Genomic DNA, 17,602 nt, shown 5'->3' with positions numbered 1-17,602 from the left:
TTCCCCTAAAGCCCTAGAGGGAGGGCACCACCCCTTCCAACTCCCTGACATCTCCACCCCTGCGACCGTTAACCCATTGGGGAGGAGTGATATTATTTCTTTAATAGTAAATGGTAGGTTTGACTCTTATGTTATATCCTGTTTCTGTCGCAGCCTGGGTGTTGTGGTGTGGTTCTTTCACTTCTTATGCTCATGTAAAAGAGACACAGAATCTTATTTTCCTCCTTGAATTAAGAACTTGTGTATGGTCACATCTTATTGTATGTGGGAGAAGGGAGGAGGGCCAGCCTCCTCCCTGGCTACTGAATGACACCCTCAAGTCCCCCTTCCTCAGAGGACAGGTGCATTTCTGTGTGGTTCACCTGGGCCAGGAGCAGAGACAGCCCCTCAGATCTCCCTGGATGTAGAGGTTGGAGGGACATTCCCAGGCAGAGCAATAACCACTGAAATGTGGGTGTCTTTCAAATAGCACTTACCAGGACCATGTCCTTCCCCAGGATAGTGGCTGTCTTTCTACAGCTTATCAGGAAGAAGGAATGTTTTTTGCTTCTCTTGTTGATGTTTCTTTGATCAGATATTGGAACTTGCCGTTTTCTAATCTGTGTCTGGATTCGCATCAACACTAAATGAGGAAAAATGTAAAAAGATAAAAGTTTGCTTGTGCAACAGACAAGGCCAGAGGAACACCATGTGCAGATGGACTAAGGGCCGACAGGACATCCCCATCAGGCCGCCTCTAGTCCTCCCTGTTCACCCTTCACCAAGATTGGAAACCTGGGATCCTGGCCCATGCCCGTGGAAGTCCTTTTCCCGCTTGTTTCATATCCAGAGGGAAAGATTCATGATGCAGCTTTTAAACCTACAACAGGACTTTGTTCCATAAACCTCACCACTCCCTGTGAACTAGGATTTCCAGCATCCCCGCACTTCCTTGTATGATTCTTTTTTGGCAGAAATTCCCTAGAAGGCCCCCAGCCTCTCTGTCAGGTACATCGTGGCCATTCCTCCCTGGCTGGGCCTGATGGATCAGTGGTGAGCTCTGGTTTGCCAGGACAATAGACCTTAATCCTGTCCACTGAATGACGCACACCATCCCTTGCTGCCCTGGGTGACATCTGGGCCCATGTGGTTCCGAGGTCCATGGTCTTAGACAATCACTAGTTTACACACTCAGTCGTGTCGTTACTGACTTGTCCCAAAGTGGCAGCTGGGCCTGAACTAATAGAGCACTTAGTCCTTGGGACTGCTGTGTTCTTTTCCCCAGTCTGTGCTGTGGTTATATGGATTTGTGTTACAGGGATGTGAAACTTTCCTGTTGGGAGTTTTGAAAGATGAGGCAGGAGAGGGGCAGGTATAGAAGTGGGTCCAGCAGGGGAATGCCACCAATCTTAGACACCACAGACACAACAGACACCACCTTAACAATTAAAATACTGACATGCTGCCCACGTGGGTGGTGAACAGACACTGCTCAGAGCTCATGCTGAGAATCCACCCAAGGACGTGGAGCTAAAGTCTTAGCACCTGGCATTTTGAACATCATGCCCTGGAAACACCCTGTAAGACAAGGGCCATTGTCTTGAATTCCTTGGTACTTCTTCCCCCTCCTTTCTGAAGGCTGCAAGTGTCACCCACGGATGCCTTTTCAGTTCAGCCTGAAGCAGAGTAGAAATCCTTGTTCCCACAGCCCAGGTCCTTCCTTTCAGGACACTGCCATCCAGGAAAGAAAGAATTCATGCATCAGTGTAGACACACAAACACACACACTCATATCCCACCCAAATCCCAAGATGCATGAACTACTAAGAGATTAAAAGTGACTTCAGAAACAGATCAACCAATTGCAAAAGAAGGGTTTCATTAAGATCCTGACTCAAATAAAATGTAAAACCAGGAAATAACCTTGACAAAACTGGGAGACTTGGGATACTGACTAGACAGTTGATTATCCGAATGACATTTTTATTTTTGTGTGTGATAATATTATTGTGTTTGTGTTCCAAAAATCCCTCATCTGTAAGAGAAACGGAAATATTTACAGCTGAAATGATGTGCTCTCAGCCATCTCTTCTGGTTAATTCTTGGGGACTTGGTGTGAGGATAAACAAAGCCAGATGGTATACGAGTTGACAATCTTTGAAGCAAGTAACAGGTTCACAGAGATTGATTTTTCTCTATTCTGAGATTTAGAGATTTTTGAAAACCTTCAGAACACAATTTTGATAAATGTAGTATACTTGCTGTTCATATTACAATGTTACAAATTAAAACATCACAAATTTAAAGCAATGCTTCTCCTTCCTGACCTAAGGAAGCTCTCTCTCAGTCTGGCTTCTGTGAATGACCTGATGATCCCACCAGTTATTCACTTATCACCTGTTTGTTGAGTAATTCCTTTGTGCTCTGTGTTGTGTGCAAGGCAGACACATTTCCACGACTCTGGATCTAGTGTGGGAAGGAAGGCAATGAGCCTGCTGCAAGCTTCTCTTAAGTGGAAAATAATGCCCCCAGGGGGTATGCTCATTTTTAATATTCCAAAATCAAAGCTACACAAGTTTGTCAGGTAACAGATAAGAGATACTTAATTCATGATATTGAAATCACCTATGTCTGAATTACCATGTGACAATGAAGAGAAGATTGATGGATTTTATGTTATAACTAGATGCACAATCATAGTGCTGGCCCCTGGCCAGGTGGTTAAGTTTGGCATGTTCTGCTTTGGTGTCCCAGGTTCAGTTACCAGGCATGGACCTACAATACTCATTAGCAGCCATGCCGTGACGGTGACCCACATACAAAGTAGAGGAAGATTGGCAACAAATGTTAGCTCACGATGAATCTTCCTCAGCAAAAAAAAAAAAAAAGCAAAATCACAATAAAAATTTATGGAATCGGATTTAATAGAAATTAACAGACAAATCTTGTTCAAGTAGGTATTATCTCTTCATTGAGTGTAAGTTCTAGAAAATACAAATGTAACTTCAAAACACTAATTCCTCAGCTTCAATTATCCTATCAATTTTAATATAAAAAGGAGAAAACTCATGGTAAATAAAAATTGAGGTTTACCATGAAAGGTCAAGATCACGATGGCCATTACAAAGAGATGCTGTGAGAGTCAAGCCTGTCTCATGGGGAATTTCTCATCGGCACCACTCTCCTTTTCTTTAGACCTGATGTTGCCTTCCTCACTGTTTTCATGATGGCTTTCTTGGCTCCTTGCTCTCTCTGCCTCCCCGGCAATTTCGTCTGTCCTCGAGGCCACCGTCAGTCTGTCCCATGCTTTTCTTCACTTTCTGTGTCTGTCTCCTGATATCTCTAGAAGATGCCTGTTGTCTGCAGAGGGGCTGTGAGCCACCCAGACCCATCCCTGGACTCATCTCTGCCCAATATGGACAGTGGGCCGGGGTGGGCTCAGGGCTGGTGTACAGATGCCTGGCCCCAGCATGGTCCAGGGATTCACATGGGCCAGTCTGTGCGACTGTTTAGAAGGTATTTGCGACTCCAAAGAACGTAAGAGTTCTCCTTCACTGCTGCAGGCCTGGAGTCCCTGCAGTCTACAGTATCCACAGACTTGCTGCGGCTTCTCCAAGGTCTCCTCCCACTGGCTGCATCTGACCTCACCGCCAGGATGGGCAGTTAGTCCAGTAACTGGCCTCTGGAACATAGAGCTGCTTAGGCTTCTGGGTGCGTAGAACTTCAGTTTTCTGATTGGGTTTAGTTTCATGGTCTTACTGTTTCCACTATGAAGTCAGGGCATGTTTTTTGAGCTTTCTCTTTCAAAACAAAATAAAATCTGAAATTTGAACAAAATGGATGATGAAGATTACCATCCATGGAGATCTTTCTCAGCTCACATAGATATTCCACCCTCCTTCTCTCCCTGGACACATGGGTCTCAATTCACACTGTGCATCACAATCATTGGAGGGTTTTTAAAACTCAGAGTGCTGGACCTCAACCCAAGTAGGTCTAGGGAAGGAATGGAGAATTTTCATTTCTAAGAGGTGATGTTGATCCTGCTGGTACAGGGACCACACGTGGAGACCAGGATTCAGTGACACCATCAAGCTGAGGTGAGACAAGGACAGAAATAGCCAGGTCATTATCTAGTGTCAAATCCAGACCAACTTCCCTCTGCCATCTTGCTTCAGGATGTTCCTCTCCTCCTCTCTCTGTCATGGTCAAATTCACACATGCTGGTTCCCCACAGCCAACTGTTATTGGGACACACGACTTCCAAGGACTCCATAGATCCTTTTAGTGCCTCATCTCTAATGAAATTATTCACTATTCCATCCTTAGTCATTCACTTCCACACCCCGATCCTATCTTCACCCAAAATTCTCCTGCTCACAAATCAGTAATTCACAAACACCATATTCCCACCACAAATTTCCACATTTCCAGTTTTTACACAAATAAATCCACTCTAAATAATCATTCTTCAATAAACTAGATTACTCCAGTAGGAATATCTTCACAAGCCACTCTTTTTCTTCTCATACTCCTTTCTAGTAACCTCAGATTCACAGTGCATCATTTCAGTCATCCACTGACCATACTCCAAGATTCCTTATTGCCATCATATCCACCCTGCACACTTAAGATGATTTCAAATACCTGCCATGCCATGTTGACACTTGCACTGAAGAGAGAATGCACCAGAAACCTGTGGATCCCAACAGAGAATCAACAGCAACCAATGGACTTATATGCATGCTCTAATGCTTCCTGAATGCCCTGCTCAATTCTTTCCATTTCTTGAGTTCCATAAATCTCTATATCCCGACATCCTCCATATTTCACAGATAAATTGTAAACCACCAGACAAGAACTATTTCACTCTCTAGTCATCAGATCTACAAATATTCCTCATAAGGAATTAATTTATCACAACTTTTCTGTTGTTATATCCAAAGAAATTGATTTTTTGGCTGAAACCACTCTGATTTTTATCTTATCCTTCCATTTCAATGACATTATGCCCTCAATATTTGTTGTGCTTTCCATAACTTCCCTACTGGAATCATCCCTCAAGTTTCAAATATGCACAAATCTCTACCATCTACAAACGAATCTCTCATCCAGAATTCCTAATAGTCCTCACCCTCCACGCCCCTACTTTCCTCCTCCTGCCAGGCATACATTGCAAAAAGTTCACATATATCCCAATGCCTCTGTTTCCACAGTGCCCACCCAATCCCATCCCCATTCTGTGGATGCTTCTCTTGCTAACCTCACAAGCCGTGTCTCTTTCTAATCAACTGGGGACTTTTCATGATTTGTCTGACATGCTCTGCAGTAGCAGGTGACATTGCAGACAACAATGTCCTTTTAAAAGCCGATTTGTCCTTGGGATCCACCACCCTACACTGTCCTGTTCTTGCCTGTCTAAACTTCCTGAGCAACATCCTTGCTTACCTTTATGACCACCCCACAACGATGGATGATTCTCGGAAGTTAGCCCTGCTCTGACACCTGTTCCCCATCTGCACCCTCCTTCTTGGGCAAAACCCATACATTTTCCTGGCTTCAAATACCACTAATGAGCCAAACATGTCCAAATAATCAACAGAGACCTAACTCTGACCCCCAGACCCATTTATCTACCTGCCCACTCACCACATCAGTGATGACTCAACTCACAGTGACCAGGTCCCAACTTCAACAAATCACATCCTCAAATAATTTGCTTCTCTCTCAGTGTCCCCAAACTCACTTATTTGTGGTAATAAGCTGTCTACCCCTTGGTGTCACTCTGCACAGCCTGCCACCCCAAACTCACCAATCAATGAACCATCCATGCACCCTTCTGAAGCTACCTACAGGTTATCCACTTCTAATTTATTTCTAATCACCTTTCAGATCTCATACAAAATATCATTTCCACACAGGGATGTCTCCTGCTCTAGTAACCTAAATTACAAAACCCCATTTTACCTCTTTGTTGATTTTGTTTCTATTTTAGTAATATGTGCATTATTATCTATTTCTTTCAAGATTTAATTCGTTCTCACTAAATTAGATATTCCATGAAGACAAGACTAATATGGATTTTCCAACCTTTCCCACTATAGTGTTCACATATGGCTTTGTACACAAAAAGGGCTCACATATGTTATGTGTACAATATATATTTTATATTTATATACATGTAAAATTCAAACACTAAAACATTTCTTCATGAAATATTTTAAATCCATCCACGTAACTACTGTTTTTTTATTTTTTCCGAGAAAGATCAGCCCTGAGCTATCATCCATGCTAATCCTCCTCTTTTTGCTGAGGAAGACCGGCTCTGAGCTGACATCTATTGCCACTCCTCCTCGTTTTTTTCCTCAAAGCCCCAGCAGATAGTTGTATGTCATAGTTGCACATCCTTCTAGTTGCTGTATGTGGGATGCGGCCTCAGCACGGCCGGAGAAGCAGTGAGTTGGTGCGCGCCTGGATCCGAACCCGGGCCGCCAGTAGCGGAGCGCGTGCACTTAACCGCTAAGCCACGGGGCCGGCCCAGTGCTGCCTCTCTTAGGTGTCAGTATAGCGATACAACCACCTGAGAACGCGTAATGGCCCACTACCAAACTTAACTATCTGCCCATCACAGATAATAACGAGCCCAAATTCTCCCCTCTGGTCTCCCCTTAGTTCATTTGCTCAAGGCCATTTTACCCAGAAACAAACCGAACAACATGTCTGTAGAAGAGACACACAGACAAGAGGAGAAACAAGCCGCGTAAACAGCCAGCCAATGGACAAGGACGGGAATGATTCCTCACGGCAGAAAAGGATCCAGAGGTCACGTGGGCCCACAAGCAGGGATAAAGTAGCCAAGGAGTCCTGGTAGATGAGCACGAAGCAGCAGTGAGACAGCCTGTCTCCGAGGTGAGGAAGGGCCGTGCTACTTCATGCTGGGCCTTGCATCAAGGAGAAAACTTAGAATTCTCAGCAGGAAGTAAAAGGACCGGGAAGCCTGAAAGCTAGAGCCCAGGAGAAGAGAGCTGAAAGCATGCCGCCCGGAGAAGCGACGCTGCGGGGCCTCAAAGGAACAGTCGTTCTCTGCAGCTAGGTTAGCAGGAAACCGCCCCTTCTCCCCGCAGGACGAGACCACCAAGGGCACTGACGGCTCAGTAACCTGGGGTGTGGCCTTCACTCGCTCAGGTCAGTGACAGTTTACCCACTTCAGCAAAGGGGGAACACATCCTCATTTATAAAGATAAGTTAAGGTAACTAAATTATTAAAATAATTACAGCACACACTCCACGTGAGACAATGAAGTAGCAAAATACATACTGGTACCCTTGCCATAATAAATTTGAAGGCTGTCTTAGGAAAATAAGGAAGAATTTATAAACAGTGAGAGGTGACCCTCTTGTCTGAAGGTTTTTGAGGTATCACTGACGTGGGGAAATCGATTACTGTAATTAACGTCGAGTGTGAGGCTGGGCGGCAGGGCTGTGATCTCTCAGGATCCCCTTTGGTCCTGTGAGCCCGCAGAAGATCCTTTATGTGGGATCTAACACAACACGCGGTGGTTATAGTTAACAGTACTGTACTGTATACTTGAAAGTTGCTAAGAGAGTAGATCCTAAAGGTTCTCACCATGGAAAAGAAACGGTAATTAGTTGTACACCTTAAACTTACACGATATTCATGTCAATTATATCTCAATACAGCTGGAAACGAACACACACAAATAAGAAAATTAACACACACAATATCCTTTTATACCTTTATACTTTTTTAATACGTCATCTTGCTTTTTTAAAGTCTCACTTCCTGTTGGTGCTCATTTCTCTGTGCTGTTTACTGGTACTCTAGCCTACAGAACCCTCACTACAGATGTTCTGCCGTTTTCAGAAACAACAAGAGTCGAAGTGGAGGAAAGTGCACATGCCTGCAGGCATGGGGTGTGGGGCATCTTGATTTAGCAGTCTCACAACCAGCAATTTCTGCCACTCCTTCCTCTAGGATCTGCTACGCTGGCAGAACACGAGTCCGCCCCATTTGCCGGCCCTCAGCCCTCGCCCACAGTGCACCGTCTTCCCCAGGAACTGCTCACCTATCGGGACCAGCTGCGGCAGACGAGAAACATACAAAAGATCAATTCCCATAAACCTGGGAACACACAAGGGTGCACACAGATGCAACTCCCACAGATTAATGTTTGTGTTTGAACAGCTGCCACCTGCTAGGGAAAAACTCAGTTGTAAATCTGTGGACTTAATCTCTTTCCCAAATCACACAAAATGACTATTTTTAGAACCGTGAAGTTGATAACATTCAAATCTTCATTTGTGTAGGGAAGTTCATATATTTTGCACGTCTAAATTCGAGGCAGAAGGGCAAGAAAATGAGCTGTGTTTTGGGGAGCATTAGTGTGGCGGAATCCAGGGCTTTGGTGAGTTTGATGGAACAACGAGAGGTGTTACTCAGCTGGAGAGGCCCGTGCGCTGTTCATGGGGAGGTTAGGTGAGTGGTTAATGCATAGTCAAGTTGTTCCCAAGTGTCTCCCTCTCGCCACGTCTGATGCTGAGCCATTTCACAGAAGTGCAGTTACCTGGTTCACCTTCCTTCCCCTGCTAGAGCATCATGGGATGTGTTAGTAAATGCCAGTTTCAACCCCTTATGGCACATGAAGAAGACACACTAAATACCCCCAACCTTATCTCCTGCTGCTATATAATATACGCCATGCACCCATGCGATCATTTATTCATCTACTGAGTTAGCAATGAGTCATTCAGTAATATCTGTTAAATGTGTCCAATGGGCCAGCACATTCCAGGTGTTGGGGGTTGACACTGAATCAAACAAATTGCTGGCCCTCACGGACCTGACACTCTGAGGCTGGACGGAGACAGATAAATACCCAAGTCTCTCTGGCAGGGGCCACCTGATACTGTCAGGCAGTTAAAAGCCTATGAAGTGAAAAGAGAAAAAGACAAGTGGCCAGAGAAGGCGCAGGGGGGTGGTTTCAGCCCAAGGCAGGAAGAGAAGGCTGCTCCAACGAAGGAGTCTCACACGACCCCTGACTGAGAGGAGGGAGTTTCCTTATTGTTTTAATTGGAATTGGAAGCTTCCTCACTACATCACTATGTTTGTATAGAGCAGTGAGTTGTATGGAGTCTTCTAAAAACTTCAGAGATGAAAGATAATTTCCAGATTAAAGACAAGCTGTTCAAGCAGGATTAGAGTCAACAGACAACACAAGGGTCAATAGCAGCCACGCTGGCCCGAGAGTGAAGGCGAGGCAGCCCGAGTGCACGGTTTCCAGCGGGTGGGCCCAGCGGAGGACTGACTCCCGGGCCCATGGAGCAGTCCGATCCCTGGGAAGGTCCCCACAGCCCTTTCCCACACTCTGTCCCTCTTTCTCAGCTCCCCCTAAGAAGAAGGTGGGCGTCTCTGTCTTAGAGGAAACGTACTTCAGAAGTTGAACAGCCCCTGGCAGAAGGGGACGTTTAAGGTTTGTGCATGTGTGTACAAAGAAGGAAAGCTTTCTAGAATAGTTCACTCAAACAGACCAAGCTGGTGACTGGTCACCATCAAATTGTGTTGGTTGGAGCCATGCACAGTTTTGAATACTAAGCTACAATGGTGTGGCCACCATCGAAGTTGCAGTAATAAAAGCCAACTCAGGATTCAGTCACTGAAATCTCCATTTTAAAAGCATACACTCTTCTCGGGGCCGACCCGGTGGCGCAGCGGTTAAGTGCGTGCACTCCGCTGTGGCGGCCCGGGTTTCAGATCCTGGGTTTGCACCAACACACCGCTTGTCAAGCCATGTTGTGGCGGCGTCCCATATAAAGTGGAGGAAAATGGCACAGATGTTAGCCCAGGGCCAGTCTTCCTCAGCAAAAACAGGAGGATTGGCAGATATTAACTCAGGGCTGATCTTCCTCACACACACACACACAAAAGCATACACCCTTCTTGTGTTTTGTAAACAGACAACCTCAGGAAGGACTTTCTTATCTGTTGACAGCAAACAACAGGAAAAGCGCACCTATGGCAGCTTCGTGAGAACAGTGGAGTCAATCCTCAACAGAAGGAGGCCAAGACATTTTTGCCAGAGGATTCTCCTTCAAGAGCACAGACGTCTATAACCACAGATGCAATCTGATTTAACTTTTCAGTTCCTACACCTACATCTTCTTCCTTTTCTTTCTCTCTTAATTTTTTTACCCAAATATATTACATCAACAACCGAACATTATAGAATATAAGGTGACTCCTTCCAACTTGCCTTTAATGCAAAAAAAGTTCATAAAGCTAAAACAAAAAAACCAACCAACCAACAAAAACCCAGACCCAAATTACTGAAGCCTGCAAACTTCAGTCAGTAGTGCTAATTCTAAATATCTGTTGTCTGATTATCAGATATGCAATTATATATATATATATATATATATATATATATATATATATATAGACGGTCACAGATAACAGCTAACGAGATGAATTATAGAATTTCAAATTACAACAAGTAGGAAGGAAAGGAAAATAAATTGTAGCATATTTCCCTATAAGAGCTTCTGCCGTTTACACGTAAGGCATTGCTGTTATGTGTAAATCAGGAGAATCAATTTTAAAGCCGAGGCTGCAGCATGTTTGTGTTGGGCAATGGCTTTGTATGCAATAACCTACAATCTAATTAACTTGGAAATAAATTATCCAATCTAAACTGCATTTAGTTCTTTTCATAAACAGTCCAACAAATTGCCTAACTTCCTTCCTGCTATACAAATGTCCCTGCCTTTGGACAACTTGAATAGCATAGCACAGATAACATGTGATTTTAGAATCATTACAGACAAGAATTAAGTTGGTGCTACATATAATTTACATTGTACTTGATTCTTAATCTCATCATTATTTAACTTTCTATTATTGAGGCAATTTTTTCAATGATTGAAGCAGACCCTCAAATGAAAAGAAGAATCAATAATTTAAAATTCTGAGACACTATATGGACATTTTTCCCCAAAGGAAGATCAGCCCCTCTCTTGTCCCTGAGCCCCAAATAGTTTAAATTCAGGACTTACGTCAGTTTCATGAGACAGTTGATGAGGCCGTTTGCAGTGGGTAAAGCCTTCGAACTTCTACTACATTCTAGGCACACTGAAGTTCAGGAAAATAAAGAAAATGTGGTCTCTGAGTTCAAGAAAACAAGACAAATAGACAGAAAAGTCTAATATATGCCAGAGGTATTAAGCACCCTGAGGGTACATTAGAGAAGAGGGATGGCAATTGCTGGGCAGATTTACCAAAGGACCTGACTGTGCTGGTATTAAGGAGGATGGATTTCCCCAAGCTGAGATGGCAGGAAGAACATTCCCCGAAGAGGGAACAGAACGCCGGCAAGAAAGGTGTCCTGCATCAGACAGAAGAGTGGACAACGTTGAACGTACTTGGAGTGTGTTTCAGCACTTTGAGTCACACATATTCTAATAAATATGAAAGTCTTAATTCAAAATGGATCAAAGACCTGAAGGTGAGACCTGAAACTATCAAACTCATAGAAGAAAATATAGGCAACACACTATTTCACATTGGTCATAAAGGAGTCTTTTCGGATGACATGCCTACCCAGACTAGGGAAACTAAAGAAAAAATAAACAAGTGGGACTTTATCAGATTAAAGAGCTTCTACAAGACAAATGAAACCAGAATCAACATGAACAGACAACCCACCAACTGGGAGAGAGTATTTGCTAAACATACATCCGACAAGGGGTTGATCTCCATAATATATAAAGAACTCACACAACTGAACAACAAAAAAACAAACAACCGTGGGTCAAAAAATGGGCAGAGGAAATGAACAGACACTTCTCCAAAGAAGATATACAGATGGCCAATAGGCACATGAAAAGATGTTCAACATCACTAATCATCAGGGAAATGCAAATCAAAACAACATTAAGATATCACCTCACGCCTGTTAGAATGGCTATAATCACCAAGACAAAAAACAATAAATGTTGGAGAGGATATGGAGAAACAGGAACCCTCATACACAGCTGGTGGGAATGCAAACTGGTGCAGCCTCTATGGAAAAAAGGTATGGAGATTCCTCAAAGAATTAAAAATGGAGATGCCCTATGATCCAGCTATCCCATTACTGGGAATCTATCCAACGAATCTGAAATCAACAAACCAAAGAGGCTTATGCACCTATGCGCCCCTATGTTCACTGCAGCATTATTCACTATAGCCAAGAAGTGGAAGCAACCTAAGTGTCCCTCGACTGACGATTGGATCAAGAAAATGTGGTATATATATACAATGGAATACTACTCAGCCATAAAAAAGGCAAAATTGTCCCATTTGCAACAACATGGATGGGCCTGGAGGGTATTATGTTAAGTTAGATAAGCCAGAAAGAGAAAGACAAACACTGTATGATCTCACTCATATGTGGAATATAAACCAACGCATGGACAGAGAAAACCGTACTGTGGTTACCAGGGGCAGTGGGGATGGGAGGTCGGCACAAGGGGTGAAGGGAGTCATATATATGGTGATGGATAAACAAAAATGTACAACCCAAAATTTCATAATGTTATAAACTATGAAAACATCATTAAAAAATATGAAAGCCTTATTAACTCAGAGAGAGCTGAAAATTCCCATCCTCGCCTACTTGTCTTTCAGTTAGGCTAGGGATAGAAAGCTAGCATGAGATTTGACTGGGAAGGGCACAGAGCTCACGGGTTCCAACAATCAACAGAAAGAACTGAAGAAAGCATATGTTGACAACTGTCCATCCACCAGTCCACTGAGCAGATATTTACTGAGCACCACTGTGTTCCAGACAACGCACTGGCAGTAGGGTCACAATTGTAAACAAGGTAGTCTCTCCGTCAATCCCAAATCTGTGGGACTCCAGTATCTGTGCTTATTTTGCCCCATTCCTTGGCCTCACGTTGATGGCCTCCACTCTCCTCCACTTAGCTATTCCCCGGGTTTGCCTCCCCACTTAGAATTACTTCACTTCTAACACAGGAAGCTGGATTTCCTATCCAACCACAACTTCCCAGCCTCTACTGATCAATTCTTGAAAATGCCTTATTATGACCTCACATTCCCTAGTCTCAGGTCATAAGGCATCCACCCACCCAGATTCCATGGCTGCCCATTTTTATAACATCCTTAGTGGTTCCCTAAATTCCTTTCTTTTTTTTGTTTTTCTGTTACAGTAATCTTTCCAATTCCTAAATTTAGGCAATCTGGACCACTTCTGCCTCTAGGGATTGTAGAGAAGGCATGGACAGCATTAATTCTCACTTTCAATGAACACTATCCAGCTTTGGCTGGGACTTAATTTCAGCTTATTATCTTGAATGGCTCCTGCATCATATTCCTGTACACTAGCACTCAGAGCTTAGGGATCAGTGCCAGCTGCACAGGAGCCCCTGAAAATATGTTTTCTGGATGCTTGAACAAATGAGCAAACAAATATGCTTATGTGCCTATAGAAGATATTACATTGTCAAAAGATATGTTTAAATCCTACAACTCAACAACAAAATCCAAATAACCCAATTAAAAAATGGGCAAGGGTCTTGAATACACACTTCTCCAAAGAAGACATACAAATGTCCAAAAGCACATGCAAAGATGCTCAACGTAACCAATCATCAGGGAAATACAAATCAAAGCCATAATGAGATACTACCTCACACCCATTAGAATGGCTACTATCAAAAGAACAGAAAATAAGTGTTGGTCAGGATGTAGAGAAGCTGGAATCCTTGTGCATGGTTGGTGTGAATGTAAAATGGTGCAGCCACCATGGAAGATAGATGGCAGTTCTTTGAAAAACTAGAAATAGAATTACCATATGACCTAGCAATTCTACTTCCGGGTATTTATCCGAAAGAACTGAAAGCAGCATCTCAAAGAGATATTTGTATACCTCTGTGCACAGCAGCATTATTCATAATAGCCAAAAGGTGGAAGGAACTCAAATGCCCATTGATAAATGAGTGGATAAACAAAATGTGGTATATACATACAATGGCATATTATTTAGTCTTAAAAAGGAAGGAAATTCTGATAGTGCTACAACACACACTTGGAGTGTGTTTCAGCACTTTGATTCACACATAGTCTAATAAATATGTGTGAATTCTAATAAATATGAATATGTGTGAATCAAACTTTGGATGGATGAACTTTGAGGACTTTGAGGATGGATGATCTTTGAGGACATTATGCTAAGTGAAGTAAGCCAGTTACAAAAAGACAAACATTGTATGATTCCACTTATATGAGGTACCTAGAGTAGTCAAATTCATAGAGACAGAAAGGTATAGAGTTTCAGTTTTACAAGATGAAAAGATTCTGGGGATTGGTTACACAACAATGTAATACACTTAACACTACTGAACTGTACACTTAAAAATGGCTAAGATGGTAAATTTTATGTTATGTGTATTTTACCACAATTAAAAAAAAAAGACATTTAAATAATTAACGCCTGCATCTAATTACAAATTTTGCCAGATCTGCTGTACCTGCCTCTCTGATGAGCTGGGTAAGGTTAGGGCAGAGGCCCCTCATTGTGCATCAGTCACCAACGCCCTCCCAGACCCGTCTCCACTACACCCTACTAAGCACTTCATCTTCCACCATAACAGATGCAGACCAGAAACGAACTGGTCTAAAGATTTCTGGGAAATGAAAACAGATAGAAAGGGCCCACTTGTGCATACTTTTTTAAAGGCCTTGAAGCTTTTTTACTTATTGTTTAACAATAATTTAGCTGAAATGTAAAAGTACATTACTGGCATAACAAACATGAAGTCAGAGTGAATAAACGAAGGTTCAGCATTTACTTCTGCAAGATTCTGATGTCTTTTTCAGACTGAAGACAAACACCAGCTCCCTCTGCTCACTCACTGTCCACTCATCCGACTGGGGAGTGGAATAAAGTATTCTGGCTAAAAGGCACAAATTTCTTTTTCCCTTATTTCTTCTAGTTTATACCCCAACAAAAGATTAAAATCTGTCAAAGATAATTACAATGAGCATAAGCAACTCGCGAGTATTTAACAGAGATCGGGGCCTCTAACACAGTGGCATCACAGTGAGTGTCTGACACAAGTCCTTACTTGCACAAGCATGTCCATTGTGAAGATGTGCTCCCCGCGAACATTGTAGAACTTGACCATGGCACTCTTCAGAAGAGGGCCGTTGGGCCATTGGGAAGGTCACCAAGCTGGGTTTGCCATTCCACACCAGCGACTGCCAGGAGGTCTCCCTGTGTGCACCACTGGGCCACCACCTCTGAAACACAAAGAAGAAATGGTCAGCATGAGGATGGGACCCTCTCTGAACCTTTCACTTCAGCAGTTTAAAAACAGAGCTGCTGAGCAAATACAACGGTGGCTCTTCCCCTTTCTCTCATGAAGACAACAGCTACCCGTCTCTGAAGACAATATAGACTCTATTTAAAAACAGGTGTTTATTACATGGATGGGGATTGCAGTTCCCCTGAAACATAACTAAATCCATCAAAAATCATATATGATAAAGCTGGCATGTTAAACATCTAACTCCAATACCTGCATTTCCATAAAGGCACCTGCAGAACTGAGACAGCAGGTAAGATAATAAAACCTATGACTGTACATCCTAGGTGCTGCCTTTCCCACTGCTGTGCCCCCACTCCCAGAGATGGCTCAGAGGGTTTACAAATGCTCAGAGCCAACCAAGAGCAAAGCCTGCATTTATATTCATTTGACTTCTGTGCACCACTGGGCAAAGTTCAGATAAAGGATATATCTGCACATGAAGGCCTTGACTTTTAGTCAACATTTGGATGTTGTGGGGGCCTAAGAAAGAAGCTAAATACTTCTCATGGGTGGTAGTGTTGTTAGAGAAATTTCCCCACTGGAGGTGTGATGCCCACCTACAAGGCATTCAGTACCTCTAAGAAATGGCTATTGAATGGTTTGTCTAATACCAATGTGAGCAATTTACTTATTCTTGCTGGTAAAACACGTTATTTGTACTAATAGGATTTATAGCATAGTTTTCTCCCTCAAGACTCTAAAACCATCTCTCATCCCTGAAATCTGGAACCCAGCGCCCTGTTCTGCAGAGAGGCTGGATGGAATTTAAAGGTGCTCTGCTACGACAGGGAAGTATTTCAGAGTGGAGCCTAGAATTCAGAAGCTCCTGAGGTCTATCAGGTCACACCTGATCACAGCATCCTTCTCTTATTCATGTGCGGTACTGATTCTGATGTTAATACCAGCGCATTCTAAGCTCACTGATGTTCCTTAACTTCCCTTGAAGATGGGACAGTGGTTCCTGGGAAAAGATGGCTCTCAAGACCCAGAGAACCGAGAGCTTGCTCGTCGAGCTAGCCACAGACAGAAACTGGAGAGGAAGAGGCAGCAGAAAGCTGAGCAGAAGCAGTAATAGACAAACACAAAATGAAAACTTCTATAATCTGAGACAGTGAGAGCATCAATAAGGAGTTTTTTTCCTTTTTCTTATAAAAGGATACAACTAAGCTTAAGTACAAACCAAAAAGAATCAAGTGAATATGCTAGTGAATGAGATTTTAAACAGATGAGAGGGGAAGCTAGGACTTCTGCATTTACTAAATGTGCTCTGGACATCCAGCTGGCCCCGTCGCTCCAGTGAAAAGCCTAGTCGGGACAATGAAGCTGAAATGACCTCTGGATGGCAGCTTTGGAAACACAAGGAAGTCAAAGGGAGGAGCAACTGACATCAACAAGCAAAGATCACGAAAGACGGGGTCTACTGTTGTTTAGGAGGGAAACGTCCCTGCAACACCGCAGAGATAAAGACGACAGCACCCAATTCCCGAGGGCCCTCAGCTGACCCGCTCTGCTCAGTGGGCGAGTGAATCCTGCACCGTTTTTTTGGTTGTTATTTATTTTAAATTTCAATCATTTATTTGAATTCTGTCACATGGTGGTTTTTCCCAACAGAGAAGTGTTTTGTTGCCCTTGCAGGGCTGACCTAGACACACAAGCCATTCAGAGACGGCTCGAAGACTAACACAGTGAACCTGAGCACTATGAGCCCAACGGGTACAGATCTCCGCCAGCCCAACTGTGGGAGGAGACAGTACCACAGACCAACACTGCCCTACTCAAACCCACTCCTGACCCCCTCAGTGTGCCCAGTCAAGTGACACAAAGGAAATTCTGCAAAGCAAAGAAACAAAGCCCAGGGGTTTGAATTCTTTTATTTTAAGACAAATGTGGGGTGAAACGAGAAGTCCCTTTGAAAGCATGCTTTACAGCAAGAGACGCACTGCCTTGGTCAGAGAATTTCTGAATTCATGACTGAATCATTTTTCCTTGAAGGGCAGCAGAATGTGCCACCCAAAATGTGCCACTTTGGCATAAAGATTATTTTGAGCTGAAGGCAATTGAGAGGAAGCAGGTACAACAAAAGCTCTGTGCCCTCCCTTATTTGCCTAAAAGCAGGACATACATTTGCAAAGGAGTCCCCTCCCCTTTCTACCAGGAAGAACAGAAGTTAATCACTGGAGACAACTCTAGACCCTGATCAGCCAAGAGGACACCAGAGGAATTCACGTAACAAACT

General features: G+C 43.3%; 1 protein-coding gene across 3 annotated transcripts in view; it reads right to left on the bottom strand.

Annotated features, from left to right (window-relative positions):
• Positions 1–17,602, bottom strand: part of LOC147911236 (tubby-related protein 4-like) — a 46,674-nt gene that overhangs the window by 14,902 nt on the left and 14,170 nt on the right. For 2 of the 3 annotated variants that reach the window (XM_087428397.1, XM_087428396.1), the window contains exons 4-5: positions 15,124–15,298; positions 477–622 (exon numbers count right to left, since the gene is read on the bottom strand). In XM_087428397.1, coding sequence (XP_087284523.1) covers positions 15,192–15,298 — 107 coding nt within the window. In that variant the 3' untranslated portion in view covers positions 477–622; positions 15,124–15,191. Of the gene's footprint in view, positions 1–476; positions 623–3,876; positions 4,075–15,123; positions 15,299–17,602 lie in introns of those variants that run through there. The other variant, XM_087428398.1, reaches the window with a different exon arrangement.

Source organism: Ceratotherium simum, unplaced genomic scaffold (assembly GCF_057802395.1).
Source record: "Ceratotherium simum simum isolate JZ-2026a unplaced genomic scaffold, ASM5780239v1 HiC_scaffold_45, whole genome shotgun sequence".
Classification (NCBI taxonomy): domain Eukaryota; kingdom Metazoa; phylum Chordata; class Mammalia; order Perissodactyla; family Rhinocerotidae; genus Ceratotherium; species Ceratotherium simum.
The sequence above is the reverse complement of the archived record's forward strand: the minus strand, read 5'-3'. Positions and strand labels throughout refer to the sequence as shown.